The 27871-nt window shown below is 37.7% G+C and overlaps 2 protein-coding genes across 2 annotated transcripts in view; one reads left to right on the top strand and one right to left on the bottom strand.

Annotated features, from left to right (window-relative positions):
- The first annotated feature begins 4393 nt into the window (after window positions 1–4393).
- On the top strand, window positions 4394–6404 carry LOC127636496 (peptidyl-tRNA hydrolase 2, mitochondrial-like). Its single transcript, XM_052116991.1, has 2 exons — window positions 4394–4529; window positions 5123–6404. The coding sequence occupies exon 2, from the start codon at window positions 5131–5133 to the stop codon at window positions 5641–5643; it is 513 nt and encodes a 170-aa protein (XP_051972951.1). The 5' UTR covers window positions 4394–4529; window positions 5123–5130; the 3' UTR covers window positions 5644–6404.
- Window positions 6405–6533: 129 nt separating this feature from the next.
- LOC127636487 (clathrin heavy chain 1-like) overlaps window positions 6534–27871 on the bottom strand; it is a 43143-nt gene continuing 21805 nt past the window's right edge. The window contains exons 7-32 of the mRNA XM_052116967.1: window positions 25100–25297; window positions 24248–24448; window positions 23451–23603; window positions 23085–23207; window positions 22786–22923; window positions 21375–21539; window positions 21075–21255; window positions 18751–18914; window positions 15817–15942; window positions 15590–15732; window positions 15037–15271; window positions 14555–14677; window positions 12964–13109; window positions 12578–12761; window positions 12241–12433; window positions 11931–12088; window positions 11501–11665; window positions 11257–11364; window positions 10957–11124; window positions 10139–10288; window positions 9857–9988; window positions 9637–9747; window positions 9278–9448; window positions 8927–9148; window positions 8753–8828; window positions 6534–7406 (exon numbers count right to left, since the gene is read on the bottom strand). Of these exons, the coding sequence (XP_051972927.1) occupies window positions 7267–7406; window positions 8753–8828; window positions 8927–9148; window positions 9278–9448; window positions 9637–9747; window positions 9857–9988; window positions 10139–10288; window positions 10957–11124; window positions 11257–11364; window positions 11501–11665; window positions 11931–12088; window positions 12241–12433; window positions 12578–12761; window positions 12964–13109; window positions 14555–14677; window positions 15037–15271; window positions 15590–15732; window positions 15817–15942; window positions 18751–18914; window positions 21075–21255; window positions 21375–21539; window positions 22786–22923; window positions 23085–23207; window positions 23451–23603; window positions 24248–24448; window positions 25100–25297 (4074 nt within the window). The 3' untranslated portion in view covers window positions 6534–7266. The remainder of the gene's footprint in view (window positions 7407–8752; window positions 8829–8926; window positions 9149–9277; window positions 9449–9636; window positions 9748–9856; window positions 9989–10138; window positions 10289–10956; window positions 11125–11256; window positions 11365–11500; window positions 11666–11930; window positions 12089–12240; window positions 12434–12577; window positions 12762–12963; window positions 13110–14554; window positions 14678–15036; window positions 15272–15589; window positions 15733–15816; window positions 15943–18750; window positions 18915–21074; window positions 21256–21374; window positions 21540–22785; window positions 22924–23084; window positions 23208–23450; window positions 23604–24247; window positions 24449–25099; window positions 25298–27871) is intronic.

The following is a 27871-nucleotide window of genomic DNA, read 5'->3' as shown; positions in this document are numbered from 1 at the left end:
ATTATATGCCTTATAATATAATATTCACTCACTGAGCACTCTATTACTTCTGCTATGTAGCCCATCCACCTCAAGGTTTGACGTGTTGTGCATTCTGAGATGTTATTCTGTTCACTACAATTGTACAGAGTGGTTACATGAGTTACTGTAGTCTTTCTGTCAGCTCAAACCAGTCTGGCTATTCTCTGTTGACCTCTCTAATCAACAAGGTGTTTCTGTCAGCAGAACTGCAGCTAGCTGGATGATTTTTTTTGCTTTTTGCACCAGTCCGAGTAAATTCTATAGACTGTTGTGTTTGAAAATCCCAGGAGATCAGCAGTTACACAAATACTCACACCAGCCTGTCCAGCACCAACAATCATGCCATGCTCCAAATCACTGAGATCACTTTTTTCCCAATTATGATGGTTTGTGTGAACATAAACTGAAGTTTATGCATTGCACTGCTGCCACAATCAGGCTGTACCTAATCAAGTGGTCTGTGAATGTATATATACTGTATATTAAATTACAACTGCAGATCAAATTGGATGTTGACTGTGTAATAATGCATTACACTCTTTAATGTATAATTAAGAAAAGGTTCATTATTATGTATATTAAATGTAGTTGCAATTATTTATGAAAAGTTATAATATATTATATGAATGCATTACAAATAAGGGCTTCATAGAATGTGCTAGCACTGTATTACAATAGCTTAATAGGAATATGTATAGGACACCTGCATATGAAAGCTGAACAGCAACCTAGGTGAGGAAAAACTCCCCAGAAGCAGCAAGCAGGTAAATTAATCTACTATGTCAGAAAAATAAATATAATATCAGTTTGTTGGCCGAGTGTGTCAGTCTTACACAATCCAGAGTACACCTGCTCTCTCAGGGGTTCACGGAAGGTGTAAAACCATGAGAGCTTAGCCTGAAAAACAGAATGTCTGGTTTCAATGCATCTTAAATTAGGCTAGACCTCAAGGGTTCAAAAGAAGAGAATTTTGAAGTTTCTTCACGCGGCTTTTCTCTATACAACCACAGTTCATAGCGACCATGTCTGTCAAGTTTCTAAAAGAACAAAAAACTACATAAAAGTAAAAAACTTAGTAGGCCATATGACTTATATTGTAGGTCTCCTGAGGCCATAAAAACGGTCTTTGTGAGGAACAGACCAAAATTGAAGTCACAAAACTATTGTAAAACAAAAATTTTCGGGATGTTTGTCTCGCTGCTCCCGCATGTTGTGAGCCGTCGTGTCTTTTGGTGCCTCTCAGCACAGGTCACTATGTGCCAACTATGATTTTTTAATCAAATTACTTACGCTTTATTGTAATATATTTGTTAAATGGTTTAAATACATGTTAAATAATGATTAAAATCAGAAGCAGCAGAACTTCAGCAGCCTACCATTGCAGTGGCAATCTCCTCAGCCAACGATATGTCTAGAAGATCAAATGATCTTTTCATGTTCCCAGTACTCGCCATAATTGCATTTTTAATTGTAAGAACTTCAATAACAGAACTCTACGATTTAATTTTTACTAGTAAGAATTTCAATTATAGAGCTCTACAATAGAATTTTTACTAGTAAGAATTTCAGTTATAGAGCTCTACAATAGAATTTTTACTAGTAAGAATTTAAATTATAGAGCTCTACAATAGAATTTTTACTAGTAAGAATTTCAATTATAGAGCTCTGCAATAGAATATTTACTAGTAAGAATTTCAATTATAGAACAATACAATATAATTTTTACTAATACGAATTTAAATTATAGAGCTCTACAATAGAATTTTTACTAGTAAGAATTTCAATTATAGAGCTCTGCAATAGAATTTTTACTAGTAAGAATTTCAATTATATAGCTCTACAATAGAATTTTTACTAGTAAGAATTTCAATTATAGAGCTCTGCAATAGAATATTTACTAGTAAGAATTTCAATTATAGAACAATACAATAGAATTTTTGCGAGTAAGAATTTAAATTATAGAATAATACAATAGAATTTTTACTAGTAAGAATTTCAGTTATAGAGCTCTACAATAGAATTTTTACTAGTAAGAATTTCAATTATAGAACAATACAATAGAATTTTTACTAATAAGAATTTCAATTATAGAGCTCTACAATAGAATTTTTACTAGTAATAATTTCAATTATAGAGCTCTGCAATAGAATTTTTACTAGTAAGAATTTCAATTATAGAGCTCTGCAATAGAATGTTTACTAGTAAGAATTTCAATTATAGAGCTCTGCAATAGAATTTTTACTAGTAAGAATTTCAATTATAGAACAATACAATATTTTACTAGTAAAATTTAAATTATAGACTCTACAATAGAATTTTTACTATGAATTTCAATTATAGAGCTCTGCATAAATTTTTACTAGTAAGAATTTCAATTATAGAACAATACAATATACACTTTGAGTAATGATTTTACTAGTAAGAATTTCAATTATAGAGCTCTGCAATAGAATTTTTACTAGTAAGAATTTCAATTATAGAACTCTACAATAGAATTTTTACTAGTAAGAATTTGAATTATAGAGCTCTACAATAGAATTTTTACTAGTAAGAATTTCAATTATAGAGCTCTGCAATAGAATTTTTACTAGTAAGAATTTCAATTATAGAGCTCTACAATAGAATTTTTACTAGTAAGAATTTCAATTATAGAGCTCTGCAATAGAATTTTTACTAGTAAGAATTTCAATTATAGAACAATACAATAGAATTTTTACTAATACGAATTTTATTATAGAGCTCTACAACAGAATTTTTACTAGTAAGAATTTCAATTATAGAGCTCTGCAATAGAATTTTTACTAGTAAGAATTTCAATTATAGAGCTCTACAATAGAATTTTTACTAGTAACAATTTCAATTATAGAGCTCTACAATAGAATTTTTACTAGTAAGAATTTCAATTATAGAACAATACAATAGAATTTTTGCGAGTAAGAATTTAAATTATAGAATAATACAATAGAATTTTTACTAGTAAGAATTTCAGTTATAGAGCTCTACAATAGAATTTTTACTAGTAAGAATTTCAATTATAGAACAATACAATAGAATTTTTACTAATAAGAATTTCAATTATAGAGCTCTACAATAGAATTTTTACTAGTAAGAATTTCAATTATAGAGCTCTGCAATAGAATTTTTACTAGTAAGAATTTCAATTATAGAGCTCTGCAATAGAATTTTTACTAGTAAGAATTTCAATTATAGAGCTCTGCAATAGAATTTTTACTAGTAAGAATTTCAATTATAGAGCTCTGCAATAGAATTTTTACTAGTAAGAATTTCAATTATAGAACAATACAATATCATTTTTACTAATACGAATTTAAATTATAGAGCTCTACAATAGAATTTTTACTAGTAAGAATTTCAATTATAGAGCTCTGCAATAGAATTTTTACTAGTAAGAATTTAAATTATAGAACAATACAATATAATTTTTACTAATACGAATTTAAATTATAGAGCTCTACAATAGAATTTTTACTAGTAAGAATTTCAATTATAGAGCTCTGCAATAGAATTTTTACTAGTAAGAATTTCAATTATAGAGCTCTATATTTTATACTAGTAAGAATTTCAATTATAGAGCTCTGCAATTGCATTTTTACTCTTCAATTACAGCGCTTTAAAACTGGTACTCTTGTGAGAAATTCAATTGTACTATCACTGGTAAAATATTGCATTAATGATAAGTTTAATTGCAGAGCTCTGTATGCAGCCTAGATCTCTTTAATTGCAATTCTTACTTGTAAGAATATACACTTTTAAGACCCTTAACCTTTTGTTTTTTTTATACCCCCGTTGGGAACAAGTGAGACTAAACTGAAAAAAATAATTAAACAACAAGAAGATTGACGATTCGTAATGTCTGTGATGCACCTCAAATAAACAGGTCGTTCTGTTGTTGAAAATGCATTACCTTCTCTTTTTGTCAACATATCAATCACATCACAATGATGAGGACAGAAGTAATGAGAGAGCTGTGAAGTAATTATGAAGACTTCACTGGAGAGAGACATGCGTTTAAATTCTTCAACTTCAATTGGCTGGAGTCGGCTATAATAATCACTCCAGTGGACATAATATGTCTTGATATAACATTTTTGAGCGTACATCATAGTGATAAATTCAACAAGAATGGCATATCTGTACAATAATAACTTTTTATTAAGCAAACATCAAAAATATTACAACAAAATGGCATTCAATTTACAATCAACTTAAATTTAACAAGGGCTGACACACAAAACACTAATATAATAACAGACAAAAAATAAAACAAATAAACAAAATAAAAAAAATAATAACAACATCATATGAAGTCACCAGGGTACAATTTTTTTTTTATATAACAAATTATATTCTTCAATTGTATCTATCTGTACAATAATAACGTGGCTGTTTCTTTAAACATGTGACGTCATCATTAATCGACCGCGTGAAGAAGCGGCTCGTGGGGAGTTTGCAGGACTCTTCAGGCTGCTGAATCATTTTGATAGCTGGTGAGATGATTTGAATGTATAAACATTTGTATTTGTTTTGTTGATTTTCGAGGTAAACCGCTTCACTAACACTGGTTTATGTATTTTTAAAATGCTCTTTCTGTAAACAATTATTATTATTTTTTTTTAAACCAGGTTAGTTAAATCGGATTAGATTCCCAGCAATATATTTCAGGAACCTGGGATCTGTGTATGTGCAGAGGGTGATTCATTTAATATAAGTAGCATACATATAGATGCGTTTTTAACATACCCTTACAAAAAACTACAATGGTAGTACTTAGTATACCATTAAAAAAATACCATGGTGCATGATTATGGTTATATTTTACTACCGTGTATAAATAGCAGTTTTCTAAGGTATTATCATCATATACTATCACTGCAGTATGGTACTGCCACAATCATTTGTTGTAGTGGTAGTTTCTCCTTTAGGGAGTCTTTAGTTTTAATGACAGTGGTGAATAATACCAAGTTACTGCATTTTTGTTCTTGCATCAATAACAGTTATAACCATGATATGTTGGCAGGAACCAACTTTATAGAGAACTGAATTAGCATGTAACATCACTAATCTCTTGTTCTTTAATCAGATTTCAGGATGGAGTCTCTGTTTGGATCTGTAGGTCTTGGTATGCTGGCAGGTGTGGGCTGTGGGCTCTGCCTCGGTTGGTACCTTCGTGGGCAGTTTGGCAGCTCGTCCCGCACTATGATGTCTGCTTTAAGGAACAGCGATGAGAGTTGCATGATGGGGGAGAGTGGGGAGTTCAAAATGATCTTGGTTGTCCGGACAGATCTGAAGATGGGCAAGGGAAAAGTGGCGGCCCAGTGTTCTCACGCTGCAGTGTCTGCCTACAAACAGGTCCAGCGCAGAAACCCAGAGCTCCTGAAACAGTGGGAGTACTGTGGGCAGCCAAAAGTGGTGGTGAAGGCCCCAGATGAGGACTGTTTGCTGGAGCTGCTGACCCATGCCAAAGCACTTGGGCTGCCAGTCAGTTTGATCCAAGATGCTGGAAGAACCCAAATCGCACCAGGGTCACGGACTGTTCTTGGTGTGGGACCCGGACCAGCAGATCTCATTGACAAAGTGACTGGACACCTAAAACTATTTTAAATGATAGCAAAGCAGCAGCTATTGGACAAAGATGGGAATAAACATGCCATTTAGGTGGACAAATTTAACCAACCCAAGACATTGTAGATTTTATACAAAGGAGAAAGATGCAATGGAAGTAAAGTGTTAAAATGACACGGGTTGTTATAATTTGACCATTTATTTTAAGTAAACCGTCCACCCGCTCCATAATTGAACATCGGAGTACATTTGTTATGTCGTTATCAGTCTATGAACAGAAAGGGGTTATTTAGGAATCAGTTTTATATCTGAAACTCCCCACTCATACCCAGTGGAATAGAAGCTTTGTCTTTGAGATTATCTGCTTTTCCTTTGGACAGCAATTTATGCTAATATGATCACTTTACTGACCAGAAGATTAAATACACAGTCCATTTCAAACCATCTTAAGTCAATGAGTATTAACCAGTTACGGTCTGATGATGTGAAAGTAATCCCACCATTAAGACGTTATGCACAACTAAATGAAACTCTCCATGTGTGTGTATAAATAGGGCAGTAAATATAAAGCTACAGAAATATCAGTAGTAATTGATGAGTGTTTGGACGAAAAGAACACATGGCACATAAAGTGGCTTTTACACCAGATCTTTCTTGACAAACAAGAAGCCTTTATTTATATGGTAATCTGGGGGAAAATCTTATTCTTTGTGCACAATTACTACAATAGGTTTATGATTCATCTGAACCTAGTCAAATCTGAGTAGAGGACACACAGGGAAGTTTGTTTTCTTGTTTTAAACAAACTGCCTTTCATAATTTCTCTTCTCGACAAATAAAAGTTAAATGGAGTTGAGGAATGCAGCATAACACGCACAGTAAGGTTACTAAAACAGGTGTGGACAGCCGCATTATATATATATATATTATATATTTTTTAAATAATATCCCTCCTCAAATGGTCCCACGTGAAGAGTATGGGTTACTGCACAACAGAAAGTTTGTCTTTCATATCGATAACAAAATATCAAGACAATTAAGCCAGAGAACCTGCATAGATGAAGGAATAAAAGTTGCATGTATGAATTTAAAATAAACTATATATATTGAGAGCTTCACACCCCCATGGAATTACTGGCATGAAGTAGTGTTTCTTTGTGGAGGTGTACCTTCAAATATTCCTTTATTTTCTTTCCTGGAATATACAATAGTTAAATGCAGACAGACTGAACAAGCTGTTGACACACATCGAAATGAAGTTATACATTGGTAGTTAAGAGTGCAAATCAGATTTTTTGTCTTTTTACTTGAGCTGAGTTGCTTCTTTCACAAGTCTTCTCATTGTACACACACACCATTCCCCTTAAATTGACACATAAAATTGACAAAATTAAATCTAGACATCTGGAATGTGGGGAAAAAAAAAATCCTTTATGAAATAAAGTCCTTCATGATGGTCTAAAGAAAACTATAATAACAAGAACAATCATTAATAATAAAAAAAAAAAAAATAGGTAAAAGAATAACATTTGCTCAAATCCCCAGTTGTGAGCAAGAAGTGGTAGAATCGCACTCGTGGAGGACTGAAGGAGAGATGTGATGGAGATGCTGGACCGAACAAAGCGGCAGCAGAGAGAGGGTGGGCACAGAAGTGGGAGGCCCTTACATGCCGTAACCGAAACCTGACTGGGCCAGAGGAGCCTGGGGGTAGCCACCGGGCGCTGCAGCGTACCCATAGCCGTAGGGCTGCTGTGGGGGAACGGCCACACTGGGGCCTGCTGTCAGCATCAGCTGAGGTGTGCCTAAAAAGGAGATGTCATTAAATTAAAAATAAATAAAATCAAGCATGGTGCACAATGCATGATTTTGCCATCAGAGAATAATTTGAACATATTCACAGTGCTATGGAAAAAGTAAGTGAACTCTTGGATTTAATAACTGGTCGTTCCTCTTTTTAAGAGGAATAACCTCAACCAAGTGTTTAAATTGTAACCAAGCTGTGGATTAGACCTGCACAATGTTCAAAAGGAATTTTGGCCATTCTTTCTTACAGAACTGCTTCAGCCATATTCTTGATGTTTAGGGTCATTGTCCAGCTGCATTAACCAACTTCTACTGATCTTCAGCTGACACACAGCCACCCTGATATTATCCTGTAAGATATCTTGGGAATTAATTTTTCCTTCGATGATGGCCAGTGGTCCTGGCCTCGAAACAGCAAAGCAGCCCCAAATCATGATATTCCCTCCACCGTTCTTTACCGCTGGGATGAAGTTTTCATGTTGGTATGCGGTGACCTTTTATGTAGTGCTGCGTGTTCTTCCCAAACAATTCAACCTTAGTTTCATTAGTCCACAAAACATTTTCCCAGTAGTGTGCGGAGTGTCAAGATGGTCTTTGACTCATAAAACAAACACTGCTGCACACCTGAAGTTTGCCAAAGTCTCTAACCTACACCTTCAATCTCTGGATGCCAGGTTGCCAACTCCTGATACTAATTAGCTTTTGATGTCATTAGTCTAGGTGGTGTTCACATACGTTTCCAGCCTACACTGCAAATATTTGAGATGTATTCAATATGGACAAGAACAATACAATAATTTGTGTCATTTGTTAAAACAGATCACTTCCTTGCTGTGTGAGGGAAAGATGTTATTTAAAAAAGTTCACCTTATCTATTTAATAAGCAACATATAGCTTTCTTTGTAGCATTCCTTTCACGCAATAGTATGTCAAGCCTTTTCGTTTTATAACATTGGCCAGCTTTAATGCAAGGGGTTGCTTTGGTTTATGCAGTGTTATTTCAATCCGTCAATTGAGGAGGTCAGAATAGATGTGGGCTGGTGACACCCAATCAACATTGCCAATTGAGACCAAAGTCTCGGCTACAATGTATATAGTACAATTTGTGAAAGATGTCGCACAATCTGCCACTAAGCTCATATCATAAAATCTGAAAAACAACAATCATAAAGGACAGAAAAAAATGGGCAGTGTGCACCACTAGGCTTTAGACCAGTGGTGCCCAACCCTGCTCCTGGAGAGCTACCTTCCTGCAGAATTTAGAGTCTCTCCAGGAGCAGGGTTGGTCACCCCTGCTTTAGACAATTCAATAATTTCCATTGCAACTTGAGATCAAGTCCTTTACCATAAACAATAGGTTGAGTCTCTGTCGCCTGCTCCTCCTCTTTCCTTAAAGACTCTGAGGTCTCCAGCTTATCCACCTAAAATTACAAGAGAGACATGTGTTTTGAGAGTTCCACCTGTATATGGAAATTCGATGATCATTTCTACCCATTTTAGATTGATTGCATGTCCATACCTTGCTGAGGTATTCCCTCATCACCTGGATGAAGTAAGGCATTGCAAACTCCATGATGTTGTGCCTCCACGCCGTCTCCATAACCACATCAGGCCTGAGCAGGTCGTAACATGAGAAGAGGCAGGCGGCAAAACACTCTTTCTTGTCATCCTGTAGGAACCACTGCAGAAGCTCCTCGGCCAGCTCTGTGTCCTTTGATTCAGATGCATACTGCATGGCATCCTGAAAAGGGGACAAGTAAATCAGTCGTGAATCAGATCAAGCATCTGTGCACCAATCCACACTACCAATGACTGAGATTCATTTTGAAGTGCTAGGAACTGATCGATCATCCCTAAAAATACTGCTCACCTTGTAGAGTTTGTCTTTCTTGCACAGCTCCACGCTTTGTTTCCATCGGTTGTTGCCCTTGAAGAGGTAAGCTGCAATTCTCCTGAGCTCGATCAGCTCGTGTTTCTCTAGACGCTGGGCCAACGAGATGTTGTCAAAGTTATCATACGCATCTATAGATGTCCTGAGTGCCTGCAGACATGATGGTGGTAGAACAGAAAGTAACAGATGAGGAGGGAGAACAACAGATTTAGACATTTATAATAAACTGCTGTGATTATGATTGTTTACAGCAAGGTTGTGCAACAAACTGGTGCAACAAAATGTTCCTCTGATTCTTTATAAACTGAAAGGGTCAAATAAAGGTTTTGGTGCCTGACCTGATAGTCTTCCTCTGAGATGAAGAGGTTGTTAAGTGCTTCATTGACAGACTTGTTGTTGTGGCTTTGTACTGATCTGAGATAAGGCTTCACGAGTGGAAGCTGCTTAACCTGGGGGGGAAATTCATTTAAGAGAAATACCTTCCTGATTTTAAATAAATTGTCAATAAAATAAGTTAAACCACCGCTTGAAAGTTTTGCTAAATGAAAGCTTCTTTACTTTGCTGAAGAAGTTGACGGCTCGTGAGTGATCCAGTCTTGGAGAAAGAACTATGAGCAGGTCATTCAGTAACAAGGGTTTGAACTCCAAATAAAACTGGATTGCTTTGTAGTACAGTTCCACATTGGCCACCTACAAAAAAAAAAAAAAACATAATAAAATCACTGTAATTTAATTAATTTTCTTGACATTTGTGGAGCACACTGAACCAGAAACAAGTATTTCCATTGGATTCCAGTATCTACGTAGTATCTAAAGCAAGAGAAAATGCTGGACCTTTACCTTTGTGATGATGTCCTTGAACTGTCCTTCTTTCCAGGCATCTGTTGGATGGCTCATCATGGTGATGATGGCGTTGTCAAACTCTTCATATTTGTCATAGAGGAACACAAGTTCTCCCCACAGGTGAGCCTGCTCTGCTGCCCTAAGCACCTGTTTGAAGGAAAGAGAAAAAAAGAGAAATGGGAAGATGGTGAGGAGATGAAAGACTTTGTAACATCTGCGCATCAGAAATGATGATACTTAGTTGTTCCCTTTGGAGAATATCTGATAACACACTAAACTAAATTATAGCCGAGTTAGGATGAAGGGAGGGGAAATTAACAGCTCTCTTAAGCACAACAATATACGTTTAACAGAACTGAGTGAAGGACACTTAAATATCAAAAGGAAGCACATGGAATATGATAGTTCACCCAAAAATGAAAATTCTCATTAACTCTCCCTCATGCCATCTCAGATGTGTATAATTTTACTTCTACTGTAGAAGAATAAATCAGCTCTGTAGGTCCACACAATGCAAGTGAATGGTGTACATGTAATTTTTGAAGCATTAAAATGTTGGTCACCATTCACTTTCATTGTAAGGTACCACAGAGTTGTGATTTTCTTCTAAAAGAAAATTATAAACATCTGGGATGGCATGAGGGTGAGTAAATGATGAGAGTTTACATTTTTGGGTGAACTATCCCTTTAAGAATGAATAACTGCTTTAAAAACTAATTCTGTAGCAAAACATCTGACAGAAGAGAATTATTAAAAACAAATGATAAAAAAAAAGTGATTTTTAGTAAACCTAAAAAGCCTTAACGGTTGTGTACCTTTGGAATGTTGACTCTGGACCAGAAGAGTTCCAAGTGTTCCCTCATCTTCTGTGGTTTAAATTTAGAGTACAGGATTGCCAGCTCTGTGAACATGCCCATGTGAGCACGTTCCAACCCCAGTGCTGCCTCCAGCATGGTGATCAGCTCCTCAAAGTAGCCACGGTCCTACAGACAACACATAAAACCAAAGAACTTGTCAATAAAGACGGCATATCAGTATATCTAACTGGTCTCGTTCATTGCCTCAAAAAAGTAGATCAGCTATTTGGAGAATCTTTTTTGGAGGTTCAGACTTGCCTGGTAGTAGTTGATGAGCTCTTCAAGTTCATCAGCATGGACCACAATGTGAAGACCGCATATCTGAGCCAGTCTGAACTCTGTTCCATCCACACATGCAAAACACACCTACAAATACACATCCAAACACATTACAATTTCAAGTAGCAAGTAATTAACTCTGTTAGAAGCCTTACTGAAATGAAAAGTAGTATTTAAGATTGGTTTTGTCCATTTCTCTGATTACTTGGTCTAATGATCTCACCTCCTTCCATGTGCGGGTGCTGTTAGCTTTACGGGCACCATCCACAGCGGCCTGATACTCGCCCAGGTGGACCAGTGTGGAAGCCAAGCGGCCAAAGTTTGAGACATTATTGTAGAGCAGCTTGGCTGCATCATACATTTTCTCATCATAGCAACGATCACCAACCTGTTACCAAAAATAAAAACAATGAACTCAGATTTGATGCTTCACTTGTCTTGTAATGGCTAAATAATTTCAAAACTCTCAATCAGATATCTTTATATAATAAGTAAATGTAAAAACTTTGTTGGAGCAACTGCTTTATGCTGACATCAACAGTGCATTTCAAAATAAATCAAAACATCTCCGTACAAGAGAAAAAACCCTAGAATAATCTATTAATTTGTTAATCTCTTCTAACATAAGCCTATAGCAATGACATCATCATTACCTGCTGTATGTGTGCATTATTTGGTCCATTGATAAACTCCTCTAGTTCGGCGAGACGGTTAGTTTTGGCCAGTGCAAAGATCAGTTCAGTCTCCACATATGACTCTCTGGCCTTCTTTCTGGCCATCTGTAGAAACTTCACCAGGTCCTCCCAGTTACCTGAATACAGTTATAGTAAATACAGAATCAGAGAATTATCTCCATGATTAACAACCTGAAAAGTATAGGACAGATGTTTTTCATCAAATTGCAATTTAACAGGAAATTTGCTGTTAAAGGAAGGAAAGTAACTAGAACTGAAGAGCCCTTACCACTCTGGTCAGCAGCCTGAACCACCTCCATGTAAGCAGAGGGGTCATCAGCCTTGATGTATGAGTCAATGGCTTCTTTGACCAAACCCTTTTGCAGCTGAGCTTTTGCCAGCTGACTCCACACTGCAGGTTCATTACAGCGCTCCGCAAACTCATATGCCCTATCTAGATTACCAATGTGCTCAATTAGAACCTGCGGATAAGAGAACATAAATGTATAAATATAGTCTAAAAAGGTAAGGGAACCCATTTGAGAACACCCTTACTGCATAAATCTATAACCAGAGATAGATTTGCTGCAATTGGCGCAACCATTTATTTATTAAACACCATATACCTGAACTGCAGAGGTGTTGACATCAAACTTTCTGAAAATCGCAAATGCCTCCTCGAACAGCTCACTGCTGATGGCAATGTTGGCGATGTCTGGGGCGTCGTAATTGTCCAAGCGGTTGATGTATTCCATAACACGGGTGCGGTCAGCTTTGATGGCCGTTAGGATAAGCAGGTTCTGCAGGTTTCTATGAACGAGACATGGCTCAGATTTTATGCAAGATTGGAAATGAATTAAACACTATTAAATTATGTTAAAATGTTGCGAAAGTCAGTTTGGACAAGGAATGTAATATTCATAAAGGTCAACATAAAAAGTGCTGTTCCAAAGGTATGGCGGCATAGACAAGCTAAAATATTCATATTTTGGAATATTGTTGGATTATGCACCTGTGTTCACTGAAAACGGAGTTGTCCAGGACAATCTTTTCCAGCAGCTCAATTAGTTCATTGGGCAGGTCAGCGGTCATGAAAGCCTTCACTGTGACCGACACCTCCTCTGGGTCCTGAGTCTCTGACAGGGCTGTCTGCACCACCTGGCAGATAAACATAAAATTTGGCATGGATTAATCACAGCACATTTAAAGAAATATATAAATATCACCAATTGGCTTGCATTAAAATATTCAAAATGGGCAAAAAGGGGTGAGAGACGTTAAGACATATTACTTAAAATAGTTGAGTTTAACCGAAAGCTAGTCAGTAATCCACAACTCTAAAACATTAGCTTTGTTACAAATCCTAGTGAGCTGCATACTTAGGTGACATTTTAAAGCATCATAGGCATGCTCCCAATGTAAAGGCTGTTCCAAACTGTAGGTAGCATAATTATGCTACTGTCTAAGGCCAAGTCCACACTAATCGGTTTTAATTTGTAAACGCACCGATTTTACTAAATGAATCCCTTTTATCCACACTGGAATGGTAGAAAACACTCTTCATAACGGCATGCTTAGGAAAACGATGACAAACTTAAACCGATTAGTGTGGATGTGGCGTAATATACCCTGTCTTGGGATAATTGCAAGGCAGCATCGCATGTATCCTTCACATATTCTTTGTGCAGAATGCAATGCAACAAGTTCAGTGTGAAAATGTGAGTCCAGAAAAATTTCAGTTATTAATACAGACAACTTATAATGCATTCAATGCAGAAAAGTGTAAATAATAATAATTACATCCATTTAAAATTGTATTTCACTTTGCATGTTTATTAGCTTATATCGAGTAACTAGCTTGGAAACCTAGGCTAATACCAAACTCTGTTGATGCGTGAAGAGCGCTACTTGTGTTTAATGTGCATTAGTAAACATCAATAGGTTCTGTCTACTGCAAGTACAGTGTTTCAAATCAGTCAAATGTTATGAGGCTCTATGACAGTTAGGAAGCTGTCATATAAGGTAGCTGCCTATGAAGGCAGCAGACAGCTCATAAGGTTTTATGGCAAATGGAGTGGTGGTGGTGTAGTGGTCTAAGCACCATAACTGGTAATCTGGTAATCAGAAGGATGCTGGTTCGAGCCCCACAGCCACCACCATTGTGTCCTTGAGCAAGGCACTTAACTCCAGGTTGCTCCGGGGGGACTGTCCCTGTAATAAGTGCACTGTAAGTCGCTTTGGATAAAAGCATCTGCCAAATGCATAAATGTAAATTATCTGCACTTATATAGTTTACACTGGGACTCATTCAGACACACACACACACACACACACACACACAACGGCAGAGCTGCCATGCAAGGTGCTAGCCTACCATTGGGAACAACTTGGGGTTCAGTGTCTTGTGGAGTCACATGGGCCGGGAATTGAACCGACATTGGTAATTGAACTGAGACTAGTGGCCAAGCTACTCTACCACCTGAGCCACAGCTGCCCCATAATTTACATAATATAACACAAGGCATATTTACTTCCCACAGGCTTCATATTACTGCATGTACTGTGAGAGATGAATGTAAGACTCAGTAGATATATATGCACACCTGGTCAATAAGAGGCCTCTTGTAGGGGTTGGTCTCAAGAAGCACACTGGCCCAGAGATCCGGGTCTCTGCGGCGCACCAGGTAACGGGACAAGCTCTTAAACAGTGAGTTCTCATTGCACACCTGTGGAGACAAGTTATCTATAGTCTTTTCATTTGAATTTAGTGCAATGAAAGAAAAAGTGTGTTATGAATTCAGACATTAGTTCTTTAACTATGTTGACAATTATTTTGAAAACTCATAGCGATTTGCGAATTGACCTGTGATATGATAATTAATGTAAGAAAACTATTAAGCGTTTCCTTTTGAACAAAATTAGTCATGGGCAAACACAATCTACTGCCAATAGAAATACTGAATGAGACAAATTCTGTATCAAACGAGTTCTGAATTGCACTGAATAGCAAAACATTGTTTACTCATTTGTATCTGCACATAAAACAGGCCAAGTATATATTTATTTATTGTGAGCTAATACTAACATGGATGAGCTCCTGGTCGCACTGTCCTCTCTCATAGGCCACACAGGCCAGATGAGGGTCCCTTTTCTCGCAGTACTTCCCCACCACACAGCTGTCGTAGTATGGGTTCTCCCGCAGGAAGCGTTCTGGATTGTTGTTGCTATCGATGTAAATCTTAGCCAGTGCATTGTGGGTAGCTGGCTCTTCACAACCCTCATGGATACGAGACTCGAGCCATGGCAACAATAGCTTCAGTCTGCAGAAGGAAGAGGATGAAGGAAATGAAAGATGGCAAGGAAAATTAAAAACACTGGATTTAAAGTGGTTTTAACTAATATATTACAACTGCAATATGTTCACTGAAATCCATGAACAAATCAAAGCAGCTACTGCCGTTTATTTTTCTTTGTTTACTTGTGCAATCAAAGTTGCATCTGGAAACTCTTATGGTGTATACACAAAAAAAAACTGATTACAGACTACGAATAAATTGAAGCATCATGGAATACTTTAGAATGTAACATCACCCACTCATTGTTTTAAGTGCATAACAATGTTGATTCTAGATTTGTACCTGTTTCTCTTCTCCACCTCTGCCACCAACTCATCGGTGGAAAACTGGCCCCGCACAACCAGGATTAGGTTCTTGATGACGTCCTCAGAGCAGTCAACATCCAAGAGACCTCCGATCACCACAGGCAGACGGCTTGGGTTCACCTAAACGTAACAATGAATATATTTACCATTTATTCATTATAATACAAGCAGAGGCTTCATTAACAGTAGCTGAAGGTTCCTTACCTTCTGCACGTAGATTTCAATGTACTTCTGCAGGTTGTTTCGGTACAGGTAGAGTACCAGGTCATGGACAAAGTCAAAGCGATCGCACACGATGATGAGAGGCAACTGGTCAGTTAGTTTAGCCTCCTGTGAGCAAAACGATGGGGAAACGAGAAGATAATGACAGATGACACAAAGGCTGAGGGACTGTGTACAGTGACTAGTAAGACCACATGAAAAGACTTGACAAACCATAGCTATAATTACATATTTTTTTACAATAGCCATTAGGCCTATTTTGCATTCCCCTGCAATAGCTTTATCCATCCCTTACAAAACTTCATGGTTTTACTACAGTAACCACAGTTGGACAATGGCATTTGTAGTGAACCATAGTAACCTCAAAATTGTCCCTCGTTTTACTACAGTAATCCCATTTTAAACATGATATTTGTGGTAAAACAATAGTAATACAGAAAAACCCAATAAAAAAAAAAAGTCCATCATTCTGTCCAAAATATATATATATATAATTGTTAGTTTAACCATAACACTGGTTCATTTGTGCTACTATATTTATGGCAGATGTAAAAATCATGGTACTTGTTCCACAAATTAACCAAGGTGTTACTATAGTAAAAATGGTTCATGGTTTTTGTCAGAACAATTATAATTTAGATTACCATAGTTTTGTTTTCCTGTTTTATTAACATGGTTTTACCACAAATATCATGGTATGGTTACTGTAATAAAATTGGTACATTTTGTGGTTATGGCTTTACCAAAAATACCATAATTCAACTACTGCTACTGTAAGAAAACCATGTTTTTTTTCTTAAGGGATGGGCAAAGCTATTGCAAGGGAGCCTAAAACGTATTGGGAAGAAAGCAAAACTTTATTTGTGGTAGAAAGCAAAACTATTTCAGAAAATAAATTCCCTCTGTATGTATCTGTATGACAAAGCTGATTGACGTTATGAAAGCAGGTTTGACTGTATTTGTTACAAATAACTCATAATAGAAAAACCTACTGTAGTTCTGTTAAGACCCAAGTAATGCATAGTGATAATATCAAAGAAATTTTAAAACATTAAAGAAATTAAAATAGTGCAACTAATTTAATGTTATACAAGACAAGAGCATGAACAAGTAGTCAACAAAGGTTAGTTTTCAAAGAACCAAGTGGGTAGTGGTTAAAACAAAGTTGAGAACTGAATGCAAATCTCAAACGGTCTCAGACTATGAGGTGGCAGCAGTGCTCACCCTGCTGCCACACATTGTACTTTACAACACATAGGATTAATGAACTGGGACTGCACAACTCACTCCACAAAAAACAAAGCTGAACGTTTGCAGTGAAACCCCAAACGCCACTGCTGAGCTCAAGCAAGTCTCAAAACCATTCCAACAAATAGGAGGAACTCCGATCTCGGGATCCACCCTCTAAAGCTGGCAGAGTCCAAATAGTTCAACTTCATAAAGTCTCACTCTGGTGGAATGGATTCTGAAAAAGACCTGAGGCTTGTTTCAACCAACCACAGTGTAACACACATCAAAACACTAGCACGAAACTGCAAGCTCAAATCTCAGCTTGGTAAATCATTATATGTTCATCATCAGGGCCGAGAGAGGGGTTTGGAAACATCCCTGTATGTGACTGACTGGCAGACACACGCACCAGTATTAGTCCTTCAACTGACCACTGGGAGAAGAGGGGGGACAAAGGAAAACGATGAAGTAAAAGGGATTATTGCACTTGGGGTGGATTTACCTTATACAAGTCCTGCCGATTCCAAAGATACAGGGAAAAGCACAGGATGGAACAAAAGCCATCATCAGGATAAAAGAGTGAGAGTAACTCCCATTAAACTACAGGCACATGGCTTTCAAATTTACCATCAAATTAATAGTTTAACCAAAATGAAAATTCTGAAAATGCAAATCTATATGACTTTCTTTTGTGTAACACAAAAAAGGTTAATTGTTTTTAAGAATATCCTGGTCACTCTTTTCCATATAATATTATTGAACGAGGACTGGGCTAATTTACAATACTTTTATAGAGCATTTTCTCTCATTTTTGAGCTTTACAACCCCAGTGCCCGTTCACTTTCATTATATGGAAAAAAAGAGTGAGTAAATAATGACAGCATCATCATTTTTGGGTGAATTGCTTCTTTAAGAGAGAACATAACATGTACTTGAATTTGTTTCGTTCTCCCCAACGAAATTACAAGATATCAAATGTTCAATTATGTTGTGTTGATTCAATGATATTTGACATCAAAGGTGCTGCAAGCGATTTAAGCTGTTCTACTTCCAAGAGATCAGGCCATTGAATTAGCCACACACCTAAGACAGTAAATGAGTTTTATTGAGACTGACAGAGCAGAAGCTGTTGTTAAAAACAACAGCAGCAAAATATCACCCTCTACTGACAACTGTTATGAACAACATGCCATAAAAATGTATGTTAAGCCTCAATTCGCTGCAACTACAACTCTATGAAAGCATCCAAAATGATTGACAGGCAGAAAGAGTCAGAGACCACGGCCCATAGACACATTTTTGTTTGCTGTATACAGAGGCTAGAACTGTCTCAGAGACTGGCGAGTTATCTCGCATATAAATATCTTTCAGGGAATAGGACTAGTTTTTGCATACCTTTCCATGAAAAAAAGAAAAATCACGTACAACACCCGTTGCTGTAAATTTGCCATTAGAAATTAACAAAAGTTACAAATTTATCGCAAATAAAACCGCTTGCATCTGCTATTGCCATAGTCTCACTGAAATGAGAAAAGCTCGATCAGTGCGAGAGAACAAAACAGGAAATGTAATGAGTGGAAAAGATGGAAAGAGCTTTAACAGATGAGAAACTATACACTATAATGTGCTTCTGTGGTCGGCTATGGATAATTTCTAGACCAGTCTTACTGACAGTCTTGGTTATACCTTGAGGAAGTTCTTGACACGTTCAGGATCATAGCAGTTGCTTTCACGACAGATCCGCTCCACCTCTTTGATTTGGCCCGTCTTGCATGCAGCCTGGATGTACTTGAAATGCACCTCTTGGTCCTGGCTGAAGTTCACAATCGATCCAAGGAAATAGAACAGACCTGTAGCCAGCAAAGAACCAAAAACACATGACTATTCCTGGACAGATGTTTGGGTGTGTTTGAGGTATATTTTGCAATGAGATTCCACTTTATAACAATTCGTACTGACTAGATGTCATTAGCTGGGTTTCTCTTCAGATATTTTTTATGCAAATTTAGGTATATTGCTTTTATGATCCTTTATGTTTTTTTGAAGCTTGATTGGCACTGGTAACTATGCCTGCATTGTATAGGACAGAGTAGAGCAAAATTGTTTTATAAACAAAGCAAGCAAGCCATAAGCGTTTGGGACAACGTGAGGGCGAGTAAATGATAAGGTGAACAAACTCTTTACATTTCTGGTCAGACCGCTCAATTTGCATGAGCACTGCTTTTCCATCTAACCCCTTGTCAATCCCCTAATTCTCTCTGACTTGCAAAAGGCCTGAAGGATTGTGTGTAGCCACGGGGCCTATGCATCCAACTGCTCTGATCACCAAACTTTTGTCCTACTTTCTCCCAGAATGGAAGGCTACCTGCTGCTCCATACGCAAAGCAGAACCATTACACAGCCAAGATGCAAGTCAAATCATGCCTGCTCTTTGAAACGCAGGTATCATAGAAGGCAACATAGTTAATAGGGATGAACTGATAAGAAAAATTTTGGCCAGTACTGGTTTTAACAAAAACCTATTGGCCGATAACTATTCCGATATATATATATTGTCATCAGATCACTGTTTTGCTCAGGAATTATGTTTCAAAAATATAAAAAAAAGGTGCAAAAGCTTTTGCTTGAACAATTATACATTTCCACTGAACATAGATTGGATCCGTTGAACACATGACATGCCAAAAAATAAAAGAGCAACAATAAAACATAAATAGAAGTTATAAACTGGATAACTGAATATCCATAGCATGATGACTGATGTGGAAAACAGGTCATTTTGTACTTCTAAATTTTTCACTTCTGTTTTTGCAGTTCAAAACAACAGAACTCACATTTTACATGTTTCTGCTTTATATAATAGAACATAACAGCTGGTAACTATACACTTTCAGAGTGAGGAAAAAGGCTGAAAAATCACTCTAGACCCCAGCCATTACCTTTTTGAACTGTTGCATTCTGGACGATGCTTCAGAGCTCCGAGCACCAGAACCATCAGGCACAGGAACAGTTTTTTCCCCTCAGGCTATCCATCTCATGAACAGTTAAAACTGCCCCATTGAGCAATCATTTTGTGCAATACACAGTTCAGTCTTTTTTATATTTATCCAACACATCCAAACTCTTCTGCCAAAAAATAAATAACTAAATTTGCACTGTACATAAAAGATTTGTATTTTGCACTGTACATAACAGATTTGTACAAGATTTTCACTAAGCATGTGTATGTAGGTACTTGTGGAATAATTTATTATTATCTGTCTTGCTGCTGTTTTTGTATTGTTGTGCACTGGAAGCATACTTGGCAATAAAGCTGATTCTGAAAAGTTACCAAAGGAAAAAAAACAGCCTTTTAAATTCTATAGTGGTGTAATGGATACTAGAAAATGCTGTCAAGACCGCTAGAGGGTGCCGCTTGCATACACAATGTGGACTGAAATGCTAAATTGCAGTCTATTTTTAGACGCAGCCTTTCAAGATTTTGTAATCACACTAGACCATATTTTGATTTCAATCTTAACTCAATCAAATCGCATCAACCTTAATGGATACCATACTAATGTCTCAGAAGTCAAAGTTTGCTGATTTGAAAGTGCTTTGGCCGGTTTTACCTCATCACGTATAGGTACGTGCCACTTTCACAGCGGTCACGTCTGTAGCGACAGATTTTCCGCAATGTGAGAATGAGAAAGAATGTTCTTAGAAGTGCCAACCCTTCTACACTCTGTGGCCATCATTATTTCTGGATAGAGTTTTTACAAAGTGTGCTGACAATAAACACTTAAATAAATGAACCATTGATTTTCATATCAGCATTTTCATGCTTAAAACCTATTTGCTTATGGTTTCAATTTGGTCAATAATTGGCCGATACATCGGTGCATCCCTAATAATTTATTTGCCTAAACCTTTGGAACAGCCTTTGTGTCAGGACATATGACGCCTTAAAATGCTGCCTCCCTGGGCAGTACACTAGGTTTTGGAACAGATTTGAGGGATCTATTTCTTACCCTCAAAACTCTTGAAGGACTCAAAAAGCTCAGTGAGGGCTTGGGTAGACAGCTGCTCGTGATACTTGGAGGCCACCTGGACACAGATCTGAAGGTTCTGCCTGATGTTAGCAGACAGCATGGCTCTCAAACACTCCACAGAGTCCTCCACTGACAGAGAGCCAAAGTAGTTCACCAGCCACTGAAGACATTGAGAGAGTGCAAAATGGTGCGAGACAGAATGGAAAAGGTCATATCTTAAATTAATGATTAAAAGGGCAAAAAAAAGTCAATACTTTGAAACAGACTAAATATGTGTACCTCTGGGTTGAGCAGGTGTGTGTGTACAACAGCTCGCTTGATGTCATACAGGTCAGTATAGTGTTCCAAAGCTCTCTGCAGAAGCCCCGCCTTCTCACACAGCTGGGCAATGTGGGCACGATCGTAGTTAGTGAACATCTGGTTTCCAAGGATGGCATCAGCAACCTGCATGAAACACAAATGTAGACTTAATTAGACATGAGCAGTTTTCATTATTGTCATTACGGATGTCAAAAGTACTTTGAAACCAAACCGATACTAAAATGTTAAAAATCAATCAGTCTTTCTATAGTATCGTTAGTACCAACTCAGTTGTTGTTTTTACAGTAGATTATGATAAATGATGATACTCTAAGCAGAAGAAACTGCTGAGAAAAAAAAATAAAAAATCTCAGGGTGTAAATATGTATAATAAACTGCTCGTTTTGTTCTCAATCATGTCACCTGTAATTGAATACAATTTTGTGTTGATATGACAAAGCAATCAAAAGTTAGCATTACAAAAATAATTTATCCTAGTGTCCAAAAATGTCTCCAAGAATTCAAAAGCCTCTCTGAACAAATAAAACATAATAATTGTACATAAGAACTAATTACACACGCAAATACAACAGTACCTAAAAGGTATGCTTTCTCTCTAAAGCATGCAGGCAGGAGGAACAAGATCTCATTCAGTTCCATTCTGTCATTTGAGCCATCGAGTTGATGTCATGTACTTGGTGCCATCTCCTGGTGGCCATATGCAAGTAGAGTGAACAATCTTCTCTGCCCGTATTTGGGTGACTTCCACATATGGTTGCAGATATCTCAATCTTAATACAATAGGTATAGCGTTCCATGACACTGGACAAAGTACTACATAATTTCCGATGAAGTCATCTGATCCAGGAAAGCTAACGTGTTTTTAGCCAGAGAAGCAGTGCGCACAGTATGCTTTGTGTGGATTATTTAACGATCTATACATCATATTACTTGTGTGTGGGCTCTATTTAAAGATAATCACCTCATCCAAATAAGGCATGTGAGATTTGATGTTCAGTTTATTTTTCGTGAAGTTATAAGTAAAACGCGGCATAAGCAACACATGTTTATAAGTAATATGTATGTCAAAGAGATATACTTCACTATATGTTTGTCTTTGAGTAAAATAATGGTTGTATTCTACTCTTTGAGAGCTTTCCAACAACATAGGACACATGACTATTTGATCAGTTTGATGTTTCATTAATAAATGATAAAAACCGGAACACTTCTGATTTGTCTTTCTGGAAATGTCAAAGCACTTGCTCAGTAAACAACAGCTTCAAAAAGATACCCATTTTGTCTTGGTCAAGACTGTAGTTATTAATATATTGACAATAATGTTTTTCTCAGTGGGCCCATCCGAGCTTAACAGCTTAAGTGTGCGTACCTGTGGTGCATGCATTAGGTTCATCTCCAGCAGACGGGTCTGCAGCGGCCCTTCTGATGGGCGGTTGTTTTTCAGAGCATCCAAAAGGAAAGACGTGCACTGCTGGACCAGATTATATTCCATAAACACATCAACAATCTGGGAGGAAAAAACAGGGCAACAGTCAAATCTGTGGCTGTGGAAAAACATTTGCTCATGATTCATATCAAACAGCCTCTGGGTAGAATGGTTTCTAAATAATTTTCAAATCTCTTATTCTCCCACTACACTTGCATCTCCTCTCCTCCTCTGTTCCCAACCTGGGTGATGTCAGCCAGTGGCTCCTCATCCTGAACCAGCATCTGAGCAAACTGCAGACCCTGATCTGGACTGATCCGCATCACGTTCCTCAGCAGGAAGATCCAGTCTGGAGTGTAGCCCACCTATAACCACCAAATCCAGTCACAATTTCATTAGTTTTGATGACTACATTATACAATCTGGAAAATAGTATGCACAAGTAGTTATGTCCAAACTTTTGACTAGTACGGTACATTGAGCTTAAAATTATTACAAAACTGAAGTTGGATATATAGAGAGAATAAAATGCTGTTATCAATTATTCATTATTCCTTCACAGTAAAATGTACTGGTTAATCTTCAGACACGTAACTTGTTCATCACACCTTTTTGGCGTACAGGACGATCTTGGGGAACTGGCCAGTTTCTGCAAAACACTGAATGACTTTGTTGGGAACGTTGGCCCTTAAATAGACGCTGAGTGCAAGAGTAGGGTCCACAGATTTCACCAGGTCACCCAACTCCTCTGAGCATTCAAGCTATATTAAACACAAGAAGAGAATTTAACACCATTACCCACGTCTATAGTGAAGCTAGCATACTACATGCTTAAAATGTTTCATTGGGATTATTTACATTTCATTCTCAAGTATTTCAGGGCTGAGCTAAGACGCACGGTCCTCTACTCTTTAGATAAACTGATGGATATCTATGGTTACAGAACTTAAAATAACAACAGCACAATCAATAAACTAAACCAAATGAAAGCAGCTGGTTGAGACTATGAGAAAGTACAAAATTATTTTAAGCGTAGATTGTAAAATGCAGGCTGGAACCTGAGAATTTATTATGTGCATTAGAGGGAAACAAAACCAAAACACCCCTCACCCCACATGACAAACACATTACATCATATCTAAAACAAACATCTTGGATTACAGAAACACGGACATGTACACAAAATAAGATTTTCTCACAATCAACAGTCTGTTTCCACAGAGACACACACATTATTTTCTGTCACAAAATATGGAGGCATTCTTTGTCCTTTTGAAAAACCACAAGCAAGAACACCCTGTTCCATGAGCCTCTTTCACACAAACAGTACACACACACACACACAGGAAGAGGCTCTTGAGGGTGTGTGGAGACAAACATCTCCCCTGCGACCTCCTCCACATACCTTATCTTCCTTTAGCCATTTCTCAAGCAGTTGTTTGCGGCCCTGCTGGAGGACGGGTCTGCACAGCTCCAGAGACTCATACTTGTTGAGCTGGCCCTGGTCCAGCAGGATCCCGAAATACTGCAGCAGTGGGGATGTCTGGCCAGGCTGGGCAGGGATGCTCTGGAAGCGGCGGATGGTGTCAGGGGTGCGCAGGATACCCTGAGATAAACATGACGGAAGAAGTGGGTCAACCAGCAAATAGGAGCACATAAAAGGTTGTCTGTAAAATGTTTTTAGTCCTGCTTGGCCGTGCAAAACTCTGCAGCATAATGCTATGGCGTTCAGGATGGTTGCTAGTGGATGGTTATGTGGTTGCTAAGGTGTTACTATGCAGTTGCTTGCTAGCCCATGTCAAAACGCCCACTTCCAAGTCTCTATGATATTCTGGACACTAGATATGGCTCAAGTCCCTCCTGCAATGCAAGTCTATGGGATTTTTTTTAGCACATCTTTCCTCAACAAGCCGCACAATTTAAAGTATCAGTCAAAGAGCAGGACGAGGTACATGCCAAAGTTTAATACTTAGGGGTTAGTTCAAATCCAAAAGTAAGAACAATATTTATATTGATGCTTGCCATAGCAAACATCGTGACAAAAACTGAAATAAAAAGTTTAATGAAAATGCTGGAGGTATTTTTAAGAACAAAAGTCAATGAAATGGAAACAAACCTAGTTAAATTGAATACCATCCTTTTATGTTTTTGGTTTAAGCATACAGCCAGACTGTTAAATTAGTTGAAGTGAGTGAATGCTATTTAAATTTTAAATGAGAAAATGAGAGTTATTACAAGAACACTTATCTCTCCTCACCTTTGGTGCGTTAGCGGCCATTTTAGCTGCCTCAGAGTAATTTCCTGCGGCGAAGAGGTTGTTGAACTTGCGGGCGAACAGCTCCTCAGCGCCTGCTAGATTATTTCGGACTGCCATCCGTAATGCCAGGTCTGGATTCTGTAACACATTGGTGATGTACGGAATGATGTTCTCCTCCTCAACACACACAGACAACACCTGAGAAAACACAAAAGGGAGGAATGAAGTTTGGCATTTAGATGGAAATTCACCTCAACAAACTGGAAGTTCATGAAAATGACCAATGACCATGTCCAAACCCTCCAATCGTTTTAAACAAAATATTTATTCATTGTGTGTCCATTGGATTGCTTTTATGTTAACTTTATGCTTTTTGGAGCTTCATTTGGTCACTATTCACTTGCACTGTATGGACCAACAGAGCTAAAATATTCTTCTAAAAATCTGTGTTCAGCAGAAGAAAGTCATACACATCTGAGATGGCATGAGGGTAAGTAAGAGAAAGAATTTTCATTTTAGGGTAAACTGTTCCTTTCAACTTGTATTTTAAACACAGAGGGAAAAAATGACACTTTGCTACAATGTAAAGTAGTGAGTGTACAGCTTGTATAACAGTGTAAATTTGCTGTCCCCTCAAAATAACTTAACACACAGCCATTCATGTCTAAACTGCTGGCAACAAAAGTGAGTACACCCCTAAGTGAAAATGTCCAAATTGGGCCCAATAAGCCATTTTCCCTCCCCGGTGTCATGTGACTCGTTAGTGTTACAAGGTCTCAGGTATGTTAAATTGGTTGTCATAGCTCTCACACGCCCTCATACTGGTCACTGGAAGTTCAACATAGCACCTCATGGCAAAGAACTCTGAGGATCTGAAAAAAAGAATTGTTGCTCTACACAAAGATGGCCTAGGCTATAAGAAGATTGCCAAGACTCTGACACTGAGCTGCAGCACGGTGGCCAAGACCATACAGCAGTTTAACAGGACAGGTTCCACTCAGAACAGGCCTCGCCATGGTCGACCAAAGAAGTTGAGTGCACGTGCTCAGTGTCAGATCCAGAGGTTGTCTTTGGGAAATAGACGTATGAGTGCTGCCAGCACTGCTGCAGAGGTTGAATGGGTGAGCCTATCAGTGCTCAGACCATACGCCGCACACTGCATCAAATTGGTCTGCATGGCTGTCATCCCAGAACCTAGCAACATCCTCCAGCTCTGTGATGTCGTCATGGAGTGGAAGAGGACTCCAGTGGCAACCTGTGAAGCTCTGGTGAACTCAATGCCCAAGCGGGTTAAAGCAGTGCTGAAAAATAATGGTAACCTCACAAAATATTGACACTTTGGGCCCAATTTGGACATTTTCACTTAGAGGTGTACTCACTTTTGTTGCCAGCAGATTAGACATTAATGGCTGTGTGGAGTTATTTTGTACAAGCTCTACACGCACTATTTTACATTGTAGCAAAGTGCCATTTCTTCAGTGTTGTCACATGAAAAGAAAATCAAATATTTACAAAAATGTGAGGGGTGTACTCACCTGTGAGGTACGGTATATAAAAGCAGCTGGAAAATCAATCACAGTGCAACCGATCCCTTTCAATGACACTTAATGTGACGATAATATAACACCTCATCAGCTGACCTCATATTGTAGGTGAGGTATTGCATACTAATGCTCGTCTCTAGTATGTAATATGATCAGATATGGGGGAGACAGAGTGTCACCTTTCAACAGAGATGTCAATGTCTTAAACAAATGCCTTTTATTTGCAAATAAATAGCCATTCTAATGAGATCTCTGACCAGTCAATAGGCTTGAAAATTACAACAAGGGAATTTTAGATGCTTGTACATTTTTAAACTCAGTAAAAAACCACAGTAGATGTTTAGCCAAGAGACACAAGCCACTTGAAACTGCAGAAAGCCAATCAAAGTGCAATGTTCTGCAGGATTTCTCTGGAGGTACTTCAAAATGTTTAATATTGAAGCCTGGAAGGGCTTTTTCCTTCATCTGCTGACATCCACAAGCCAATAAAACAGATTTATGATGTTTTAACACACACTTCAATTTTTGTCAACATGCATAAGACTGGATCCATCTCTGGCAGGTTAAATATCTAGATAACATTTATTTCCCAGTCCATCAATGAGTCTGACTTTGACACCATCAAAATGACCCTATTTGTTCTTAATGAATGTCCTTTATCTTGTGTGAATGATCCACCAGTGCTTTCATTTGTAAGAAAAATGGACATTATTAATCAATAAATTAATACATTATAAATTAATCATAATCTAATCAAATCAGAATCACATATAGAGCTTGTGAATCGGAAATCTTTTTTACAACCAATCAAATTCCAAATGGATAAAATCAACTTCTTACACTATTTCCTGCTGAATATTAGTTTTGCTCAGAAAAATGTTCCATTTCTCAAGTTAAATGCTTTTTGAATATGGTTTCATGTTTGTCTTTAAATAAAAATCATAATTGTCTGATACAAACCAGGTTGACAAGGGCACACTATCAATTTCAGAATCTCTGCTGTAAGTGCATGCTGTAATATCTGTATGTAGTGTTTTCACTTCACTATTTAGTGTGTTCTGGATTCAACATCAGCAGGTCAAAGTCACAGCCATTATTCTGCATGAATGCACCTCACTCTCCACTTAAACCCGCAAGGTCCACCCCGCAACAATATGGGTCAGCTCACACAGAGACGGACAGAGTAAAAATAGAGCAGCTCATCAGCTTTCTACCACAAAGAGGCAGT

This window comes from Xyrauchen texanus, chromosome 44 (genome assembly GCF_025860055.1).
Source record: "Xyrauchen texanus isolate HMW12.3.18 chromosome 44, RBS_HiC_50CHRs, whole genome shotgun sequence".
NCBI classification, from domain to species: Eukaryota; Metazoa; Chordata; class Actinopteri; order Cypriniformes; family Catostomidae; genus Xyrauchen; species Xyrauchen texanus.
This window is presented reverse-complemented; position numbering and strand designations above follow the sequence as displayed.

Bases quoted from the DNA above. Each gene is read 5' to 3' on its own strand.
- LOC127636496 (XM_052116991.1), top strand. From the start codon at position 5,131: ATGGAGTCTCTGTTTGGATCTGTAGGTCTTGGTATGCTGGCAGGTGTG.